This window comes from Rhipicephalus sanguineus, chromosome 1 (genome assembly GCF_013339695.2).
Source record: "Rhipicephalus sanguineus isolate Rsan-2018 chromosome 1, BIME_Rsan_1.4, whole genome shotgun sequence".
NCBI classification, from domain to species: Eukaryota; Metazoa; Arthropoda; class Arachnida; order Ixodida; family Ixodidae; genus Rhipicephalus; species Rhipicephalus sanguineus.
Window position 1 is genome coordinate 316586528 of NC_051176.1, and position 20818 is coordinate 316607345.

The following is a 20818-nucleotide window of genomic DNA, read 5'->3' on the forward strand; positions in this document are numbered from 1 at the left end:
CGCGACGTGCTCCACCGTCACAGCGCACAAAGACGCTACGGCCGGGTTCGTCGACTCTCCGACACGGCACAGAAGAGGCACTCGAGGCAGGTTGTCCACAACCCAAAGATGCAGCACAGTGCGACAACCACGGGATTGTGGGCCGTACAGGGTAACTACTTGCCGGCAGAGCTAAGGCTATCACTCAAAAACGAGCAGACGAGCGCACGGAGGAAAAGCCAGAGCAGCGCGTGGACCTCTCCTGAGAGAATCTGCCGTGGCGACCAAAAAGAAGCCAACTCATGTGGAGAGGGGGCTGTCACTGGCGGCCAGTGAAGACAGGCACAGTGGTGTGTCCTAGCGTGCCGTGGGCGAGCGGCGCCCGGACCTCCGCTTTCGCGCCCCGGACGGGGCGCGAAAGCGGAGGGCGCTCTCGATTCCCACATGTGAAAGGGCAACTCCGCCAACTTTTGACGATGACAAGCCAATAGTAATTGTATTTTCTTCCCCCCTTTTGTTCCTGCGTATGAATTGCTCCGCTAATTGGAAGATAAGCTTGAATGAGGAAAAAATATAAAAAAATTCCCGCCATATGGAAGCTTGCTCGGAGATTTGGGATAGCGTGAATGGGATAGAGTGAAGCAAACGCGTGAACAGCCTATCTCTAAGTGGAAAGAAAACTTGGCTGGGGGTAGATTACTTGTGGACGGGAAATAACTGCGGAGAAAAGAACCAGGAAATAGTGGATTGAGTAAGCACGGGCTTTATGAAATTTGGTAATGGGCCGGAAATAATCTTGCTAGGGCACATGAATGCCGACGTACATGACCTTGAGAGATATACAAACACTAGCGAGAAGTTATTGCTAGATGTCTGCGAGCATCATAGCCTTTCCATATTCTTAACATGGGACCAAATGTGATATCACGTGACAAGTCGAAAACAAACAGTCGAACATTGATTATTGTCTCATGACAGAATGAATTTACGACAAGTCGACACAGCCCTGTGTACAGGCTCGTCCATTGGCGCATTCACACTTGGACTCGAAGGGGGTGAAGGCGGCAAAACTGATCACAAGTCCGCCTAAGCGGCCGGAGAACTACGCGGCGAGCCCGATGTGAAAAATTACGCCATCTCCCAATCAAGGGAACCATGAGGGGATGCGAAGCAGCATTGGGGGCGCACACCAAGTTTCCGTTACGTTCACAGGGCCTTTCCGTTATAGCGTGAGGTTTGTATTTAGTGTTTGTGTTATCATTACGTTGTGTTTGTGCATTGCTTTCCGTTAGCGCCGAGTGTTTCGGCATCGCGTTCGACATCGCGAGCCCTGCGCTGCTGCTCCGCGAAGATCTAGATCTCGGCAGAGGTTGGAGTGCTGCTACAACTGGCGCCGACGTTGACGTTACAACTCATCTGAACGGGAGCGAAGCGAGAATGACGGAAGCCGACCGAGCGCACGCACTTATATACACATGAAATGGGGGAAGGAGAGGAGAGAGTGGGTTACAGGCTGTATTTGGCTGCGGCGCGGGTGCATCACGTAGGAGGAGAGTCTGCGCAGCGGCTGCAGCGCGGGGGAGGAGAGGAGAGAAGGCTACCGAACAACTGCGTAAAGGAGGAAAGTGGGAGAGAGAGTAGGCGCATGCACAGTGGAGCGCGGACTCCACCACCGACACAGCCCCGAGCAAAAGCTGCTTCGCATCTAAATATCCGTCTCGGATCGATCTTTCCGCCAAGCGATAGCGAAACGTCTTTCCACTTCACGGGAAGCCGTACTTTGGCCACACCAGTAAGTAAAAGACGTGATGTAATTATCCTGCCGCAAATTCAAAGCCGATGAGTCGGCAGTGATTCTCATAGTTGCAGTCACTAAGTACCCGTGCTGCACGACAAAACTCACGGCCTTTACAAGGACGTGTTGTTCAAGAGCCTGGTTTGGATGACGATTACCGAGAAGACTGGAATTAGCGCAAGGTGCAGCAGCAGCGAGTAGGCGTGCCCCAACATATATCGCTTTTGCACAGCCGGGCCAATCCGCTGCCGCGTTCGCTTATGTAGTTTCTGCTAGTGTATCTCCTGAAAGAACGTTTTTAAAAGGCGAAAAGTATTCCGTGTTCTGCATGCATAGCTTAAATCCGACACGAAATAAAGGCTCAGAAAACAATGCAATGAATACAAGAAGTGGCGGCGGAAGGGGCAGAACATATGTGAGCGTTGTCGACGCGCACGAACGCGGTTTTCTGGCCGCTCTGGCGTTTTTGCTTTTCCAGTATGTATGTGCCTGTAGGGTGAACACGGCTCAGCGTGCAGCGCTCTGCGGAGCGTCCGTGTACCCAGCGCGGCCGGGAATCGAAACAAAGGGGCGCAGGAATGCGCCGTTCATGCTATACTACAGCAGCAGACGACGCGAAGTATCTCCTCCTACTTGTGTGCCTGCTGGCCTGGCGCTCCGGAAAGCGCGGCCACGCTGAGCCATGTTCACCGTAAGAGTGGGAGAGCCTGCACACGTCGTTCCTCTTCGTTAGCACCTTGTGTTTTCTGGCGCTATTTTACTACACGTATGAACCAACTAGCTCAAAAATACGTCGTGACAAGTTGAGAAAAATGGTTTGGTTGGTGAACATAAGTGTATAACAATAGAAATGGGACATGTAACTGGAAAATGGTGCACAGAATAATAGTTGAGCAGCTCATATTTAAATGACCAACAAATAACAAATATAGCCAAAGGAGTCCAGGAAGAAGTAAGAAAAACACCGGGCAAGAACTAGGAGCATAGTGAGCTGCTGCATGCAATGACCACAGAAATAAGGAACGACAAGTGATCGAGAAACGACGTCAGGTATCACGGGAGTACAGACAGGTAAAAAAGGCCCGCAGGATTCAGTCAAGAAAGGATGGGAACTGTATCCAGAGGAAAATTTACTCTACAGATATTGGTCGAAGCAAGAAGTTCAAGGTTAAAGCGATCCTTAGATGATAAAGCCAAGAAAAATATGGAGGCCGCAGCTGGCGTATTTTGAAATCATACAAGTTCGCCAGGTAGGAAGACCCATCATAACACGAAATATTGTACATCAGGAATCTCAAATTCACCTCAGCTAGCGGGCCACAGTCACGACATTGTCTCCCGCAAGGGCCGGAGAGGTGAAAAGGCGGAAGGTGAAAAGGCGGGGGGGGGGGGGGGGGGGGATGGACAAAATACCAGATAACGTCGCCATTTGAAAGAAAGCATTTCCCACATCTCAAATATGGGACACTCCTGTAGGGAATTTACGTCAGGATTCGAGAAAAATACTGATCTGCAGAATGACTAAAATCTGGACGCCGATTCTGAAATGTAAGGTTTTTGTTCCACGGTCATGCTACAACTCATGGTGACCGCATGAGGTGCCTCATGCGGTCAACCTTGGGCGGAGGTCGCCATCCCGCGGCATGTTGAAGAGTTGTTGAACACCACGGCCGGTCTAGAGGGAAACACAACGCGCCTCCCCTGTAGCCCGGCCGCGATTTTTCTCGGGCGAGCGTAAGTCGGGAGCGCGGTGTTACAGCCAGCAGGCGAAGCAGGCGCGCGTCGCAGAGCTATTTTTGGTATGGATGGATGCTATCCGCGAGGCCGACACTTGGGTTAAGGTCATCGCCTTGTGGTGTGTTAAGGCGCTGGCCACATTGCACTTCTCCTAGTGGAAACGCGCCCATTGAGAGGGATGCATAGCAACGACACGTTGCAGGAGCTAATCGCGGAGGCCACTGTCATGATGCATTACTTCACTTTACCGTTCCAAGAGGGCGACACCACCCCGCCGACCAAGAGCACTGTGAGAGGAAAGTGTTAGATATAAATTAGATATAAAAGGCGCGTTTGTAAAGGCTCCAGTGTTTGTCCCCGTGGCGCAGTGGATAGCGTGCTCGGCATCCCTTGTCACGGACCGAGAGGTCGCGGGTTCGACTCCTGTTGAAGAAACTTTCTTTCTTTGCCATCTGATCGTGTACATTTTTGCGACGTCATATTCGTGACGGAAATACGCCACAGAAGCCTTGAAGGACCCCGGCATAAAACACTGTCGTGTTAAAACAGCAGCCATGGGTGTTCCCCGGTTAGCAATAATATGGAGGAGAACGCAACCGAAGGAGAGCCTAAAGCCTGTTTCACATGCGAGCGACTGAGCGGCGGGGCCCGCGGCGATTGAGCGGCGAGAGGACGCTCGGACGCGGCTTCGTTTCACATGCACCGCTTTTGCGCGGCGCGCGCCTTTGCGATGCGCAGTGATGGTTGTGGAAAGCGCCCGTTACCCGCGGGTTTCCTTTCTCTGAGTTCGCTTGTTTTGGTGCGCTTGGGTTGCGGGTTTCACCAGCCTGCTACTTCGGTGCTCGATTTTCACGCGCCTAAACCTTGAATGACGAAAATGTGCAGTGTATCAGAGTGCAATTAAACAACTTCAGTAGTGACGTTTATTTCTGTTCCAGCTTTCCTTTTTTACCGCGCAAGTCTTCTTGCACGCTGATACACTTGGCCGTGGAAAAGCAAAAGAAAGAATTGGTTTTTGTGGTTTTAAGCTTTCACAGTGCTTTCGGCTGATTTTGCTCTCAAATGCCGCAAGGCGTTGGTGCGCAGTCTGGGCCGGCAACCATTGCAAACCCACAATGTCGTCGTCTGGGGGGCTCGCATTTGTCGTCTTCGGGGTGCGTGATCATTGAAAAAAAAGTAAACAGTAAACTACTCGAACGTGCTAGGCCAGAGTAGTAAAAAAAAAAACTGAAACATGTCCTGCGACCAACAAGTGCGCAGTGCCGTAGGGTCCCCCTGTACGGACCTGTGTTGGTGGCACGATTCGATAAAAATACAAAAGAACAAAATGACACGTGCAAACGATTTGTCTGCTTTGATGGAAGCGCAGTAAAGAACAACAAAAGGAAAAGAACGGCGTTTCTACACTGCCAGCTCGTTACAGCGAATGTCGTCTGCTAGGAAACCGAGTTCCTCCTGGCGCACGCGCCCGCTTCTCAACTCCGCCCCTGCAATCACGTGCTCCCCACGTCACTGCTCTCCCATTGGGTGACCTTGGGCAGACGCTCTGCCGCGAGCGAATTTTTCCAACTCCGGCGATCTCGATCGCCAGCGTTACGAGCGTCCACTGGTCGCCCTTAAAACCTGTTTTTGGGCTCCCGCGACGGCAGCCGCACCGCTCTTGGAGCAAAATCGCTCGCATGTGAAACAGGCTTAAGAATTTCGACTGGAAAGACCCATTCCAAAGCGCACTGCCCCGAGTTTAGCCGTTGCTCCCAACAGTGACAAACTAGGGGCTAACACAAAAGAGAGCACTGTTTACAGGACAGGCGGATAAGTGGGATGACATTAATATACAGAGGCAAGATAACATTCGCTCATATAGACCAGTCACATCGGCACTACACAGCTGGCGATGCAGGCAAGAAAAATTTAAAAAAGAAATATGGGCAGAACTTAATGACATTTTGGGAGTACTCCATAATTGATATGGAATCAGCAGGCGGTTAGTCGATAACCTGTTTGTGCTAACGCGGTGTATGGAAATATCCGAAATAGAAAAACAGACCATTATACGTGGCTTTCCTAGCCATACTGGGGCGCATGATAACGTTAATCGGGAAATGTTATGGAATATATTTAAGACGCTAGTAAAAGCAACGACTTTATACAGCTTTTCAGGATGATGTACTGAGAAAATACATTCTGCGAGGAATGGGAAAGAATAAGAAGCAAAGGGAACGCTGATATTAGCAGAGAGCTGAGGCAGGGCCCGCTATTATTCATGCTGTATATGGTAAGACTGAAAAGGGCGCTAGAAGGTAGCAACATTGGATTTAATCTGTCACAAAAAGGGGACGGCATGATGATAGAGCATCATTCCCAGGTTCATTTTATTCTGCTGATGCTATCATTTGCGGACAGCCGAGATAATATGCAGCGTCTGGCGGACGGGAACTAGGGTGTAGTGTGTATCGGAATGCGGATTGATGGTACTCAGTGATCCCAAAGATGAAATGGCATGAATACAGGGCCAAGAAATCCCGAGGGTAAGCGATAATGCAAGTTTCTCGAAGCATGGGCAAATGAGGGAGATACATAAATGGAAGCAATGTACAACAAAGGGAAAGAGGCACAGAGCGTGATGGGGACACAATAGGTGCTTTGATGTTTGTGGAAAGATGTGGTGGTTCCAGGACTTGCATGCGAGAACTCAGTGGGGTGCATCAAGTCAGAGGTGCAATCAGGACTGTACTGAAACAAATGACTCTGGGATACAAGACGACAAAATAAAGCTTTAAAGGGCGTGATGAGATGGACAAGTCTTTAGGCGAGAGAAGCTGACATTCAGCTCGAAGACACTAATGAATATGGAAGACAGCAGATGGGCAGAGAGAGCTTTCCGGTATTTCTAAAGGAAGAACGTTGACTCACAATGGAGAAAAAGAACTGACCAGCAAGCATACGTCCGGCAGTGTTAGAGATCAGGCAACAAAAAGGATTAAGCAAAAAGAGGCGTGGAAGATTCAGTGGATAGCAGCCATAAAATAAAACCGGGTCTGAGTAACTACCGAAGGGGTAAAGACGAAATAAGGCGAGAAATATATGATAACTCTGAGACTGTTTGAAGCGAGGTCGGGTTATTTTAGAACGCGTAGCTATAAAGCAAGATTCAGTAACAAAGATAAATCGTGTTCCTCACAGATTACAGTTCTTTTGAACTGACCACTGAGCATCCTTCAGACAACAACGTTCGCTTCTTAGACTTGGAACTCTGGTTCTCAAATAGCCATGTATGTTGGGGTTATGCGCCCAGGTCTCAAAAGAGCCTTCTCCCTTTTTCCTCTGCGCAATCGGAGATTGCTAAACGCGGTATTGCAAGAGCTTGCATGACGGCAGCGCCAGGCATGTGACGACCAAGTTGAAGCAAGGTTTCTTTCGCAAGTAGCATGCCTGAAGCTTGCAGGTTTTCCAGCGACGCTTTTGACTAACATTGCCGAAAGCCTCGCAGTAGGCTTTAAAAATAAGCGCTCACTTGCTGTACAATCCTAGACAAACTCGCAGCAAGCTGTTGCGGTTATCCCTTATGTGCACAAGGTAGCGCACAATCTCAAGAAAGTTCTCGGCAGGGCAGGCGTTAGGCTGTTGTTTTCTGTCCAAAATAAGCTTGGCGGCCTGCGCCAGCGAGTCAATCGAGGTGTAGAGAACAAAAGATGTACTAAGAAGCACAGGCGGAAGTTTGTTGAATGTCGTCAAGGTGTTGTGTACAAGACTGCACTTTCTTGCGGGCGTTATTATGTCGGTGAAACGGGGCGGTGAGCTAAGGAACGCACGCGCGAGCATTTGAACAAGGTTCAGTAGAAAACGACAGATAGACAGTTATCTCTTCATTGTAACAATTGCGGTTGCCACCCATCTTTTAAAGATACCACTTTCTAGTCAAAATAACATGACGAACGCACGCGTCTCATTTCAGTAGCTTACCACATCCACAATAGCAGCGAGGCATGTGTAAGCCTCCCCTCGATTTCCCTCCTCCCAAAGGAGAGAGAATTCATGTCCCATTGATCGCCTTACTGCCTCTGCGCAAGCTGAGTCTTCAACTTTCTGTGTTTTCTTTGCGATAGCGGAGAAGTATACTTATGCTGACTGAAGGAATAAAACGCATTTTGTTGTTAGTCCGCGTCGTGGTCTGTGTCCTTTCTTGTCCCGTATTTTTAGCGCTACACTCTAAGAAAATATCGAGTAAATAGGGCGTCTTTTTGTCCCACAACAATAATCGTCATTTATTTTGCCTTCCTTTTCTTGCACTATCGCCGCGCGCCCGGCACTTTCTGGTCACGAACGACATGCGCGCTATCAGCGTGACATAGCATCCTTGGCAGGAAAGTGGCCAGCGCCGAGTTTTCAAGAAAGGAAACGCAAGCAAGCCAGATGACGATTATTGTTGTGGGACAAAAAGACGCTCTTTTTACTCGATCTTTTCTTAGAGTGTATTTTTCACTCGTAGTCATGAACCAACTATCCCAAATGCGTACCCTACTATAAAGAATGTATCTGCTGTGGGAGAGCTACAACAGCTAAGGAACACGCTTTATCACAGCGGAGCATGTTTTATTACAGTTAAGCTGTCTATAGCTAGGCTGAACGTCGGCGATGCTCGCAGAAAGTGCCGCGGGCAAGCTCCACTGGACTGCTCAAAATGAACAAACTGCCATGGCGTGCTTGGACGCCCACGGTGTGTTCAGAAATCTCCCAACGGGCACGTGCGAGAGGATTCAGTGGCGTAACAACGCGTTCGAGAGTGGGAGGGGGCTGCTGGCGTCGCTCACTCTGTCCGCCGTATATATATATATATATATATATATATATATATATATATATATATATATATATATATATATATATATATAATTTGAGGTGATTTTTTTATATTCATAGAGCTGTTCAGATAACTTGCTTTTCAAAACTGTTTGTTTTAAATCAAGGAAGCATCTGCACAAACAGATTATGCAGTCTGGGCCGCCCTATACTGCGACAACACAGCAGTGTTTAATAACATTTTGGAAATGTTACCATGGAGTTTAAAAAGTCCACCAAAATTTAACCTGATCATCTGAACATTCCATCAGGAAACTTCCCAGTCTTAGTTTGGCGTTGTCAATGCGATGAGTATGAAGAACCCGGTATGACTCTAGTACTTTAAATTCTCACTTATTAAAAAAAACATGTGGCTGACAAAGCAAGGTGCTTAGCAGAAGTCTTCAGGATAAGCCGAGTGCAAATTTCTTTACTGTTAGAGCCCTCTAATATAAAGTCTTTCTTAAGAAGAAGACCAAGTTCAGTCGATTAATACTTAGGGAAACCACACTGAGCTGGTTGTGTATGGTTATAAGCTTATAAATGACTACGGACTTATATACTAGGTGTCGTTCCTCACCCTCCTACTTTTCCCAGCTTAGGTGGGGGGTGGACGGAAAAGCGGTGAAGTGGCCCTTTAGTTCTCCCCTCCGGTTTCTCCAAGTAAATAGCCTGCGTAAACTGTGTACGCTCAAATGTTCTTGAAAAATGTGGGCGATTATAACGTTAAACTACCCCGCATTTTTTTCCTTCCGTAGAGGTCGTTAGCTGTTAATGATTGGTCGAAATTTTCTGGGTCATGCTCACAGCACCTGCTCGTAAAACGACGCCACAAATGACGCGCAAGTGATCCACCGCGTAATTACCACGTAAAAAATAATAATGTACTATTTTCAATACGGCGTATTGTTTGTCATGGGTTCTTCGCTGTTCGTCAAAAATTTTCAATGTGCCATAAAATCGCCTCTAATTGTTACGCGACGTCAGAAGTCTGCGAAAACTCGCAGCGTTAAAATTAAGTGTGCACAATAAGCAGCACATTACTGTGCTGAACAATAACTCATGTTTTTCGGAATAGCCAGACAGTGTCTCTTTCTGAACGTAATTTAGGAAGGCTGCCCGCCAATCACATTGGAAGCGGCTGCTTATAGCAGCGGGCGAGATGGATTCATATGTGTATGATAGATCCTTTCAGTTGTAGTATAACGATGCTGAGGTGTTCTTGCGCGTGTACAACTCTCTGTGAACTCATCGTTGCTGACAGAGAGGTAGAGAGAGAAATAAACATTATTAAGAACAGACACAATTCTTTGCACGTAGGCAGCCTTCGAAGTCCAGAAAACCCTGGACTTAGAATGTCCAGTTGCATTAGGAACAGACACAATTCTTTGCAGGTAGGCAGCCTTCTAAGTCCAGAAAACCCTGGACGCTGATCATCTCCCTGGTGAGGTAGATCAAGTAATGGGACAAACTTGACAGCTGGGCTTCTCAATGTGCTCGAGTCCATTGCCTTGTTACAAGCCGTCACGATCATTGCAGGCTACCATATGATAAGCCAAGTGAAGCAGGCTAATTGGAGACTCAAGTGGGAATCTATTTTAGCTGTCCTGGGTAAGCACAACTAAAATACTGGAACTTCTGCACACTCATCAACTCACAGCAGCTTGAATATGGAGCAGTGACGATGCTATTCGTTTTCAAAGAAACTGAATTTCCTGAAAAAGGATAGCGTTTGATCAGGCTATAAAAAAGTTTACTGGTTGCCGCCCATATTTGCGTCGCGGATTACTTAGATTTCAGGCCAGGCAGGACAAAATAAAATCATGACAGATTGCTGTAATGTTATAAAGCCACTGCTGAGCGATACCCTCCTCTGTAATGCTCGAGCGCAAGACGCACAAGCGTGGAATGGGCAGCCCCCACCGCAGGTAGCCTACAGTGCGTGGTCATGACACACGGAGGACATTCGTGATAGCAGAATCTTAGGAAAAATTTTATTACAAAATTACGTTATTGCTGCGTTCAAGTAAAATTTTGCCTGACTTGTTAGTTTCCCAGTCTGCAGCCGACAATAACCAAAGTAGGGGGGCTAGTCCCCCACACATTTCGCAGTGGGGGGCTAGCCGGTAGATACGCCTATGGCCAGAGTAGTTGGGCAATCCCCACTACTCAACACTGGACCAATAAAATAAAGAAGCTGCCTAATTAGCCTGGACCTCCACGGTGTTCGCAGAAACTTCCTAACGGGTACGTGCCACAGATATTGGGCAGGCTTCACTGCTCCACTAAAAATGGACAAGCTGCCTATAACTAGCCTGGACGTCCACGGTATTCCCATAAATATCCCAACGGACATGTTCCAGAGTAGTTTGGCAAGCCCCACTACTCACCACTTGTCCATTAAATATAAAGCTGTTTATGCTAGCCTGGACGTCCACGGTGTTCCCAGAAATCTCCCAACGGGCATGTGCCAGAGTAGTTGGGCAAAACCCACTACTCACCACTGGTCCACTAAAAATGAAGAAGCTGCCTATAACTAGCCTGGACGTCCACGGTGTTCCCAGAAATCTCCCAACGAGCATGTGCCAGAGTAATTGGGCAAAACCCACTACTCACCACTGGTCCACTAAAAATGAAGAAGCTGCCTATAACTAACCTGCACGTCCGCGGTGTTCCCAGAAGTCTCCCGACAGGCGTGTGCCACAGTTGTCGGGCAAGTCTCACTACTCGCCACTGGTCCATTCATTATGAAGAAGCTGCCTATGCTAGCCTGGACATCCGCGGTGTTCCCAGAAATCTCCGAACGAGCATGTGCCAGAGTAATTGGGCACAGCCCACTACTCACCACTGGTCCACTAAAAATGAAGAAGCTGCCTATAACTAACCTGCACGTCCGCGGTGTTCCCAGAAATCTCCCGACGGGCGTGTGCCACAGTTGTCGGGCAAGTCTCACTACTCGCCACTGGTCCATTCATTATGAAGAAGCTGCATATGCTAGCCTGGACATCCGCGGTGTTCCCAGAAATCTCCCAACGAGCATGTGCCAGAGTAATTGGGCACAACCCACTACTCACCACTGGTCCACTAAAAATGAAGAAGCTGCCTATAACTAACCTGCATGTCCGCGGTGTTCCCAGAAATCTCCCAACGGGCATGTGCCAGAGTAGTTTGGCAAGCCCCACTACTCACCACTGGTCCACTAAAAATGAAGAAGCTGCCTATAACTAGCCTGGACGTCCACGGTGTTCCCAGAAATCTCCCAACGAGCATGTGCCAGAGTAATTGGGCAAAACCCACTACTCACCACTGGTCCACTAAAAATGAAGAAGCTGCCTATAACTAACCTGCACGTCCGCGGTGTTCCCAGAAGTCTCCCGACAGGCGTGTGCCACAGTTGTCGGGCAAGTCTCACTACTCGCCACTGGTCCATTCATTATGAAGAAGCTGCCTATGCTAGCCTGGACATCCGCGGTGTTCCCAGAAATCTCCGAACGAGCATGTGCCAGAGTAATTGGGCACAGCCCACTACTCACCACTGGTCCACTAAAAATGAAGAAGCTGCCTATAACTAACCTGCACATCCGCGGTGTTCCCAGAAATCTCCCGACGGGCGTGTGCCACAGTTGTCGGGCAAGTCTCACTACTCGCCACTGGTCCATTCATTATGAAGAAGCTGCATATGCTAGCCTGGACATCCGCGGTGTTCCCAGAAATCTCCCAACGAGCATGTGCCAGAGTAATTGGGCACAGCCCACTACTCACCACTGGTCCACTAAAAATGAAGAAGCTGCCTATAACTAACCTGCACATCCGCGGTGTTCCCAGAAATCTCCCGACGGGCGTGTGCCACAGTTGTCGGGCAAGTCTCACTACTCGCCACTGGTCCATTCATTATGAAGAAGCTGCATATGCTAGCCTGGACATCCGCGGTGTTCCCAGAAATCTCCCAACGAGCATGTGCCAGAGTAATTGGGCACAACCCACTACTCACCACTGGTCCACTAAAAATGAAGAAGCTGCCTATAACTAACCTGCATGTCCGCGGTGTTCCCAGAAATCTCCCAACGGGCATGTGCCAGAGTAGTTGGGCAAAACCCACTACTCACCACAGGTCCACTAAAAATGAAGAAGCTGCCTATAACTAGCCTGGACGTCCACGGTGTTCCCAGAAATCTCCCAACGAGCATGTGCCAGAGTAATTGGGCAAAACCCACTACTCACCACTGGTCCACTAAAAATGAAGAAGCTGCCTATAACTAACCTGCACGTCCGCGGTGTTCCCAGAAGTCTCCCGACAGGCGTGTGCCACAGTTGTCGGGCAAGTCTCACTACTCGCCACTGGTCCATTCATTATGAAGAAGCTGCCTATGCTAGCCTGGACATCCGCGGTGTTCCCAGAAATCTCCGAACGAGCATGTGCCAGAGTAATTGGGCACAGCCCACTACTCACCACTGGTCCACTAAAAATGAAGAAGCTGCCTATAACTAACCTGCACGTCCGCGGTGTTCCCAGAAATCTCCCGACGGGCGTGTGCCACAGTTGTCGGGCAAGTCTCACTACTCGCCACTGGTCCATTCATTATGAAGAAGCTGCATATGCTAGCCTGGACATCCGCGGTGTTCCCAGAAATCTCCCAACGAGCATGTGCCAGAGTAATTGGGCACAACCCACTACTCACCACTGGTCCACTAAAAATGAAGAAGCTGCCTATAACTAACCTGCATGTCCGCGGTGTTCCCAGAAATCTCCCAACGGGCATGTGCCAGAGTAGTTTGGCAAGCCCCACTACTCACCACTGGGCCACTAAATATGAAGAAGCTGCCTATAACTAGCCTGGACGTCCGTGGTGTTCCCAGAAATCTCCCAACGGGCATGTGCCAGAGTAGTTTGGCAAGCCCCAGTATTCACCACTGGTCCACTAAAAATGAAGAAGCTGCCTATAACTAGCTTGGACGTCCACGGCGTTTGCAGAAAATGGGCGGGGCTGCATATTTCGCAAGGCTAGATGCGCCTGCAACCTGCAAACTCCTCCACCCCCTCCTTTGCAAAAAGCTCCTAACGGGTATGTGCCACTGAATTTGGGCAAGCCCCAGTACTGACCAGTGGTCTACTATAAATTGAGAAGCCGTATATAGCTAGCCTGGAAGTCCGCGGTGTTCCCAGAAAAGACACGGCTGTCTGATGCCATCTCGGTTAGCATACACCATGCCAAACAAACGACAAGGCCAGAAAAATCATGCGCTTGACATTCGAAACAAAATTCAAGTGGCCACACTTCAACAATAACACGAACTGCGCGCTTTTTATTTTCTTGCGGCTTTTTCTAATATCCTGGCTTTGCATAAGTAGAAAACAATGTTTTAAATTATGCTCTGTCACCACTTTGCCCGGCTTCAAGAAGTGTGACGCCTCTCCTAAGCTGCCCTTCCTCCACGAACGATGCAAAAGTCACGCAATTAGAGATTACGGCTTGATGACGTCATCATGTGACGTCACAAGACGACGTCGTCATGGTCAAAGGTGTGGCGGTCCCGGAGGTAGCGCCATAGCCAGCTATCTTCGAGACCACCGTGTCAAGCACCACCTTGATCACAACGGATGGAAGGGTTCGGAAAACTTGGTGCTCCACATCTAGAAAAGCACGACAAGGAAGAAAAGAACGCACGAATAGGTGCTACTCTGTCTCTTCGTGTGTGTCGTGGTTCTTATGTGTGTCGATTTAACACACGCTGTAGTGGATGGAATGGTTGGTTGGCTGTGTCGGGTTTCCTGGCGCAAAAACGACCATTGCGCCAAACGCAAGGTGTTGTTTTTCGACGTACATGGAAAGTTATAAGAAAAGGTTCTAAGAATTCTTTCCTGGAGGCCTTAGAGTTGATGTAATACTTCTACAGCGCTTCGGAATCAGATGAGATTTCTTGGCTCTATTTTAGGGCTCTGTGCTATAAAAAAGGCAGGATGAAATGGTGTTTTTTGATCGTATATGTGCTGAAAAAACATGCTTCCGTTCCCGCTCTAGTTTTGTAGAAGAGATCACAAGATGGTTTACTGCCAAGATTTCTCTACAGCTCTTACAAGTCAGTTGCTGTTTTTTACGTAGAATATAAATGTGGGTCAGGTGTGTATGCCCAATTCTTAGTCTGCACAGAACCACCTCTTTAAAACGTTCCTGGCGTCTACAATACTTCCATTCTCCAAACATTGCTTTGATAACATGGAGTTTAATATTTAAATTTTTATCCCGCTTTAATTGCCATTGTTTTGTTGAGTGCTTGTCGGAATGCTATTATGCGGGCGGTAGATGGTATTTCTATGTCTTTGATGGGTATTTTTTATTGCCATATATGCACTCTTATCTGCCCTTTCGTTTCCGCTTATACCGACATGGCTCCAGCAGAATTTTGTAACTTTCCCGGTTTCGTGGATGGAATGGGTTAAGCTGTATATGATAGAGTCGACATCAAGGTATGTGATAATTTAAAATTGAAGCCATTTAATAGGTAGAAATTAGTATAAATAGCAATAAGTATAAAAGCGTGGTGAAAAATTCATGGTTGTGCATGGTTTAAGTGAAGAGTTATATTTTGAGGCCTTACATGTGTCATCAAACATGATAAGCGACCGTCGGCAGGAAGGAAGGAAAGAGGCCCTCGCTATCCGAGCTGCATATGCGTTTTCGAAAGGGTCACGCCTTCGGCTCATGCATCGTCTGCACCCACATGACCGGGTTGTAGGGCGGCCGGATAGAATGGCGAATCTGCATTTTTATGCAGTCATTGCAATTCGTGGATGACGTAACGTTTTAGAGGCCTGCAGTGTGCGTTGTTCTTGATGGTCGCGTGTTTAATTGATTCTGCATGCTGTCTTAAGCGTCCGTTTCGGAAGCGCGTGACAGCTCCTCTGAAAAGGGTTGGAGCCGCAGCTTGGCTGTTCTCCCTTGGCATTTTGCCGTGGTCAGCGCTGCAAGGCTGTAATTCAAAAGCGGAGAACGAGAACATTGCCGTCACTGTATGCTCGCCTTGCTCTTGGCGCCCAAGCGAGCCCCAACCCGGCTTCAAGAAGTGTGACGCCTCTCCTAAGCTGCCCTTCCTCCACGAACGATGCAAAAGTCACGCAATTAGAGATTACGGCTTGATGACGTCATCATGTGACGTCACAAGACGACGTCGTCATGGTCAAAGGTGTGCCGGTCCCGGAGGTAGCGCCATAGCCAGTGATGTGCAGAAAACGGCACCTAACGTGCTTTCTGTACGTTAGGTGCCGAAAGCTTTCGGGGAACGAGGACATCGAGTGAGAAGAAGGTTAATCACAAGTGCCACTCTGAGACCTTCCGTTAGGGTCGCTTTAGTTTTGCTTTTTTTGGGATTTGCCTAACCTTGCAATGCTACCCCTTTTTCTTTTTGGCGGCCATGGATGCTGAATCTTGTTTTCTCTTGAGTGTTCTGCAATTGTTGCTACGTAGCTTGCGCTATGTTATAAGCACATTTGTTCCATTATACGTAGCTAGGACTTCTTGAGGGTCAATGGATGATAATGCTGATGAATAGCGTGCGTTAGCGGGACCCCTAATGTAAAGAAAAAAAAAGTAAAATTGAGAAATAACAAATTATGTTTCCACAGGATTCAAACACACGGTCTCTATCACAGGATCCATTGCAGTGATTGCCACGGAGGCATTTTTTTCTTTATTGAAAGTGTGTCTGGACAGGGTAAATAGAACACGCTGAACATTTTTCCGCGCGTAGGTTGAGGCACTTGTCGCGTATTCATTTCGCATGTGCCTCACCACCTCGATTTAGTTCCAGCAATTCGCACATCTAGTCAACATTTGCCTTACACACCACTGCATGTTACATCACCAAAGAAGATTGTAACGCTTGTCCTAGACGCGTTTACACGAATGTAGGTACTGGAGTATCACTCTGTTTTTCTTCACATGACCACGGAAGTAGGGAGTTGAAGCTGCTCTGCAGCGTTCTCTGCAGGGGAAAAGCCTTACACAAGTGTTTTTTAGGTGCACCATAATTTTAAAATGAGGTCACCCTGATGATATTTTGCCTGCAAATTAGCAGCCTCTAGTTACACAATAAATTTGTGCGTAATTATTCAAATTTCTGTAATTATTTCCAATTCATTTTTAGGTGGCCGAAAAAATTCTAGAAACGATCCAGCGCAGCCAAGTTTTCATTGAAGCCAGGCGAATAAATAGATCTAGTGCATTGAAAGAAGCGATACTGACGCCTCTTTACCCGTCAGTGTTAATTTAAAAGATCCGAGATGATTTACTTTTTTTGACCCGGCAAACTCGAATTTTGCAGGGTTTCCGATTTTTTCATTATTGCCGCAAAAATTAAATATTGGTTTTACGACGGGGTAACAAAACCATCAGGCGTGTTGTAGTAGACTCCGGATAAATTATGAGGTTTCAGCTCCGCCGAAATGTGGCTTTAGCAGCGACACAATTAAACCATTCAGCTGCTACAGCGGTCGTGAAAAATAATTTGGCAGAATGAATTCAGATCAAGTAACGAGAATGTCCAATTTTTTAGCCATTTTCAATTATGATTGTTATGTTTCTTGTCAATTTCATTTATTTGTTAAATATTAGGTATTTCTTTTCTTGCTGTTTATTTCGGTCAGAAATTATCGGACATCGTCACAGAGTGTGAGTGAAATACATTCTCTTCGAGATAACACCACATAAAACAAAGCTAATACAGATGCCGCAGAGTATGTGCAGAAATAAATAATTAATGAAACTTGCGGTATGGAAACACAACTAAAATATTGCCATTAAGAAATCATTATTTAACCGCCTGTACAAAACACCACGTTTATACTATTTCCGTTAACAAGTTTATGTAAAGTATGTGCGAAAAGCACCATAGTAGCGAAAAATAGGAGCATTGCTTTAGTTGTAATTTTTTTCGTACGCTGAAATAATATAAGATTTTCCGTGCAAGAATTTTGCTGAAAAAATAAAAAAAAAACATATGTACTTTCGCACAGGTGATTATGGTTGCGTACTTCATATAAGACTCCACGTAGCGCTTCAGGTTCCGTGGGTTGATCTGCTTCTTGAGTTTCTCGGTGTAGTCAGAGATGAGCCGCTCCTTGTTGTCCACCATCTCCAGTTGCTGCGTGCGCAGAAGAAGCACATTACGCGAGCTCTGGGAAACGAAGAAGCCTTACCAGGGCTTACGAGAGACAGCAAAGAAAAATACCAGTACAACATACCCAGTTTGCACGCACATAATTTAGTTTTCACGAGCGTCATTACGACTGCCACAAGAGAGAGCGTTTCTCCGACGAAAATGGGCACAGCAATATGAAGCATTCTCAACGATCGCTGCGTCATGAATGTGGTCCCAAAAGAGTATATATGGAGTAACGTCAGAAATGCTTCTGAAAACGATGGAGCCGGGAATTTGGCAGCGAGAAAGCAAACGTAGGTCACAAAGTAAATTTAAAAAAAGGACCCCTAAAGCTACCGATTTAGTCATATGCTACTTTCGTGTTTACTATAGAAAGCTACATAAAGAAAATTTTGGAGTACGTCTGCGCTCATGGCGGTTATAACAGATATCGCAAATCGTCTCTGCCAGGATATATTTAAGGCAATTTTGCAGATGTCCAAAGCGGAGGCAAGACCTGGATGCTATATCGGACAGCGATTACGAAGCGGAGAACATTATCGAATACCGATTTTTTGTTGAGGTGAAAAGCTCCGAAAGTCAAGTTTTAAGAGTTCCATATGGATTCATCGTTCAGACATAATTTCGCCAAGTTACGCCTCTGATATGATGAAAACTAAAATTTTAGCGGACTGTTCGCCCAATTCTTGGATTGGGAGTCCAAATTTTACCTTCGCTAGCCGACAAAAGAGTCCGTGTTTTCTTTCAAGCAACCACACTTTTGTGCATTGCGGTGCGTTTACTGCGTGCGAAAAAGCGCATTCTAGTCAAAAAATGCCTTCAGCCTAAAATAATAACTGACAGCGCAACCGGTTAAACACGGACAAAAAGAAGAAAATGACACCGCGCTGCAGAAGCAGAATCGCGAGTTGGGCTAGTTGGTGGATGTTCATCGTAAAATTACTTTACGATGAACATCCACCAACTAGCCCAACTCGCGATTGTGCTTCAAAATGCCTTCAGGTTTCGACACCATGCGAAGCTGAGAGCATTCGTTTACTCAACGTAAGTGCACACTATCGTTGCTTTCGTCGTGTCCGCACAAGTATCTTTGTACGACTTGACACAAAATAACAAATGCGCAGAAGCCATCGTTGGCGACTGTAATGAAGGAACAACCGCATGCTTTTAGACAGGCTTTACTAACGGAATGCTGCGCGTATATTTGATGCAGCGAGGATATTTGTGTCGCGTTTGTGAGTTGCAGTTGAAACATTCGATAAGGTTAGTTCAATTCAAATACACTATGCATTTGCTCCTCTGAAATGCGAACCACGAACATTCATGCCATAATGAGGTGCCGGGCTTTACAGACCAGCTGTAGTGTTGCGGTCGCACTTACGGGCCCGTGAAATCAAATTGTATGGGGCAAAAAATGTGCGACTAACCACTGCAATTTCAACTTCGGGTAAAATCACTAGGTGCCAAACATTAAGAACGCCGCAGCGAGCGGCGTTCGCCACAAGGGTAATCACGCGGATAATTAACATTACAAAGCAGTTTGCCAAGAGAAATGAAGGAGGCCGCCGCGGGTGTTTGCTGATCATGTTTCTGATACCGACACAGCCTCATATGACATCACCATCGAACCAAATGAAGAACACTCCTCGCTTGCCGGTTTGCCATGTGACCACCGCTACGATTACGACAGTCTGTCATGCGTGCAGTTTATCGTTGAAAGGCGCGACAGTTACGTCGACTGACTAATTGTGCCAGTGCCAGCATGATGAATTATGCAACATGCTGTCACAAATACACAAGCAGTACACGTCGCACAACAGCACACAACATCACACGAGAGTCAAGATGCAACGGAAAGACATCTTCATGCGACAAGGATCTACTGGCTAAGAAAATACCGGCTTATAACGATTCCGCCCAAGTCGAGAAAAACATCGTATGCATGAAGCATGACATGATGCTGTCCACTTTAGTGAAAAAATCAAACACATGTTAGCTGTGTGAAGCACACGGCGAAGCCTCTGCACAAACAGGCAGGCATGCACTTGGTGCTGTCTCATTCCCGTGCTACAAGGCCAAGTGGAGTACTTCTATCGTGCCGCAGTGGGCAGTACTTTTCGGCCGCCTGCTCAGTACCTCGCCAGCAAGGACCCTAGCTTAGGTTGGTAGGAGTTTCTAAGCAGCCGCCTAAGCAACATGACACAGTGGTCCCTGTCAGCTTAGCGACTAGTCCGCACAGTGTCCTGGATATGCGGTTGAAACGAAAAACCACTTTCTTAACGTAAAAAAAAGACAAGGCGACCTCGTATAGTGGGAACGTTGCAACAACCATATTAGATTAAGACGGCTCACAAAAGGGATAGTTTGTTGAAAACCGCAGTCATCATCTACATTAAAGCTCATGCTACTCACTGAAATAAATTTCAGCGGAATTGTCCCTGATTTTCACCTCGCAAGCCCATTTCACGAGCCACGTGGGCCTTTCTGTTTATTACGGCAGTTAGTTGGTCTTGCTCCTCTAATATGTGTTGCTCAGCCTGTAGCACGGCGGCATCCAGTGGCGACTCCAACAACGAGAGGGCGCGTCGCACGATATAGCGGGTGATGCGGGGCCGCAGGTGTTTATTAATATTTTCTGTCCTGCGTAGAGCAGTGGTACATACATACTGAAACGTTGCTTCTCTGCGAATAAGACTGACTTAGGCGAGTTTGACGGCACTGAGAGGCTAGAGTTCGCAGCGGGTGGCAAAGAGCAGGGTAAACGAGATTTACCTCCTGCAGATCCAGTTGCACAGGGCCACAAGATGGTTAAAAAAAGAGGAGCACAAAAAGCGAAAAGGGAGAAAACAAAAAGCAGACAACAGTTAGACACTCGGCAGCAGGGGCGAGAAAGTCACACAAGAAATTCACAACACAGCACAGCACACACTAGCACCTGCTTTTTTTCGCTCACTTGGTGCCTCACACAGCGCGTGCCAATAAATGGTCATTTCTTGGCAGGCAAATAGGCCAATGTGTACGGAACGAGCACAGAGTGCGAACACAGGTGTAAGTTCCAATTCCGGTGCATTATTTGCTTTGTATCCCATGACAACATCGATGGTGACAGTAAAGGCCACATGTAGCGCTACCCCTCCAGCAGTTATTTTTTAAAGGCAAGCTATCGCGTCGAGCAGTACGCCTTCCACCTTGATATCAACACATGGGCAGTGTCCCCTGGGAATAGGATAGGTCTGCGCATGGCGCTGTTCCATTTGGCCAATTTGTGACGAAACAAATAACTTTTTGTTCGTGGGCTGTAGAATGTTAAAA

The 20818-nt window shown here is 47.3% G+C and overlaps 1 protein-coding gene across 6 annotated transcripts in view; it reads right to left on the bottom strand.

Moving 5' to 3' along the window:
* LOC119379463 (uncharacterized protein ZK1073.1) overlaps positions 1 to 20818 on the bottom strand; it is a gene marked incomplete at its 3' end in the record, with an annotated part of 493970 nt that overhangs the window by 96681 nt on the left and 376471 nt on the right. For 5 of the 6 annotated variants that reach the window (XM_049411988.1, XM_049411986.1, XM_049411989.1 and 2 more), the window contains 1 exon segment: positions 17379 to 17490. In XM_049411988.1, coding sequence (XP_049267945.1) covers positions 17379 to 17490 — 112 coding nt within the window. 6 annotated transcript variants of the gene reach the window in all.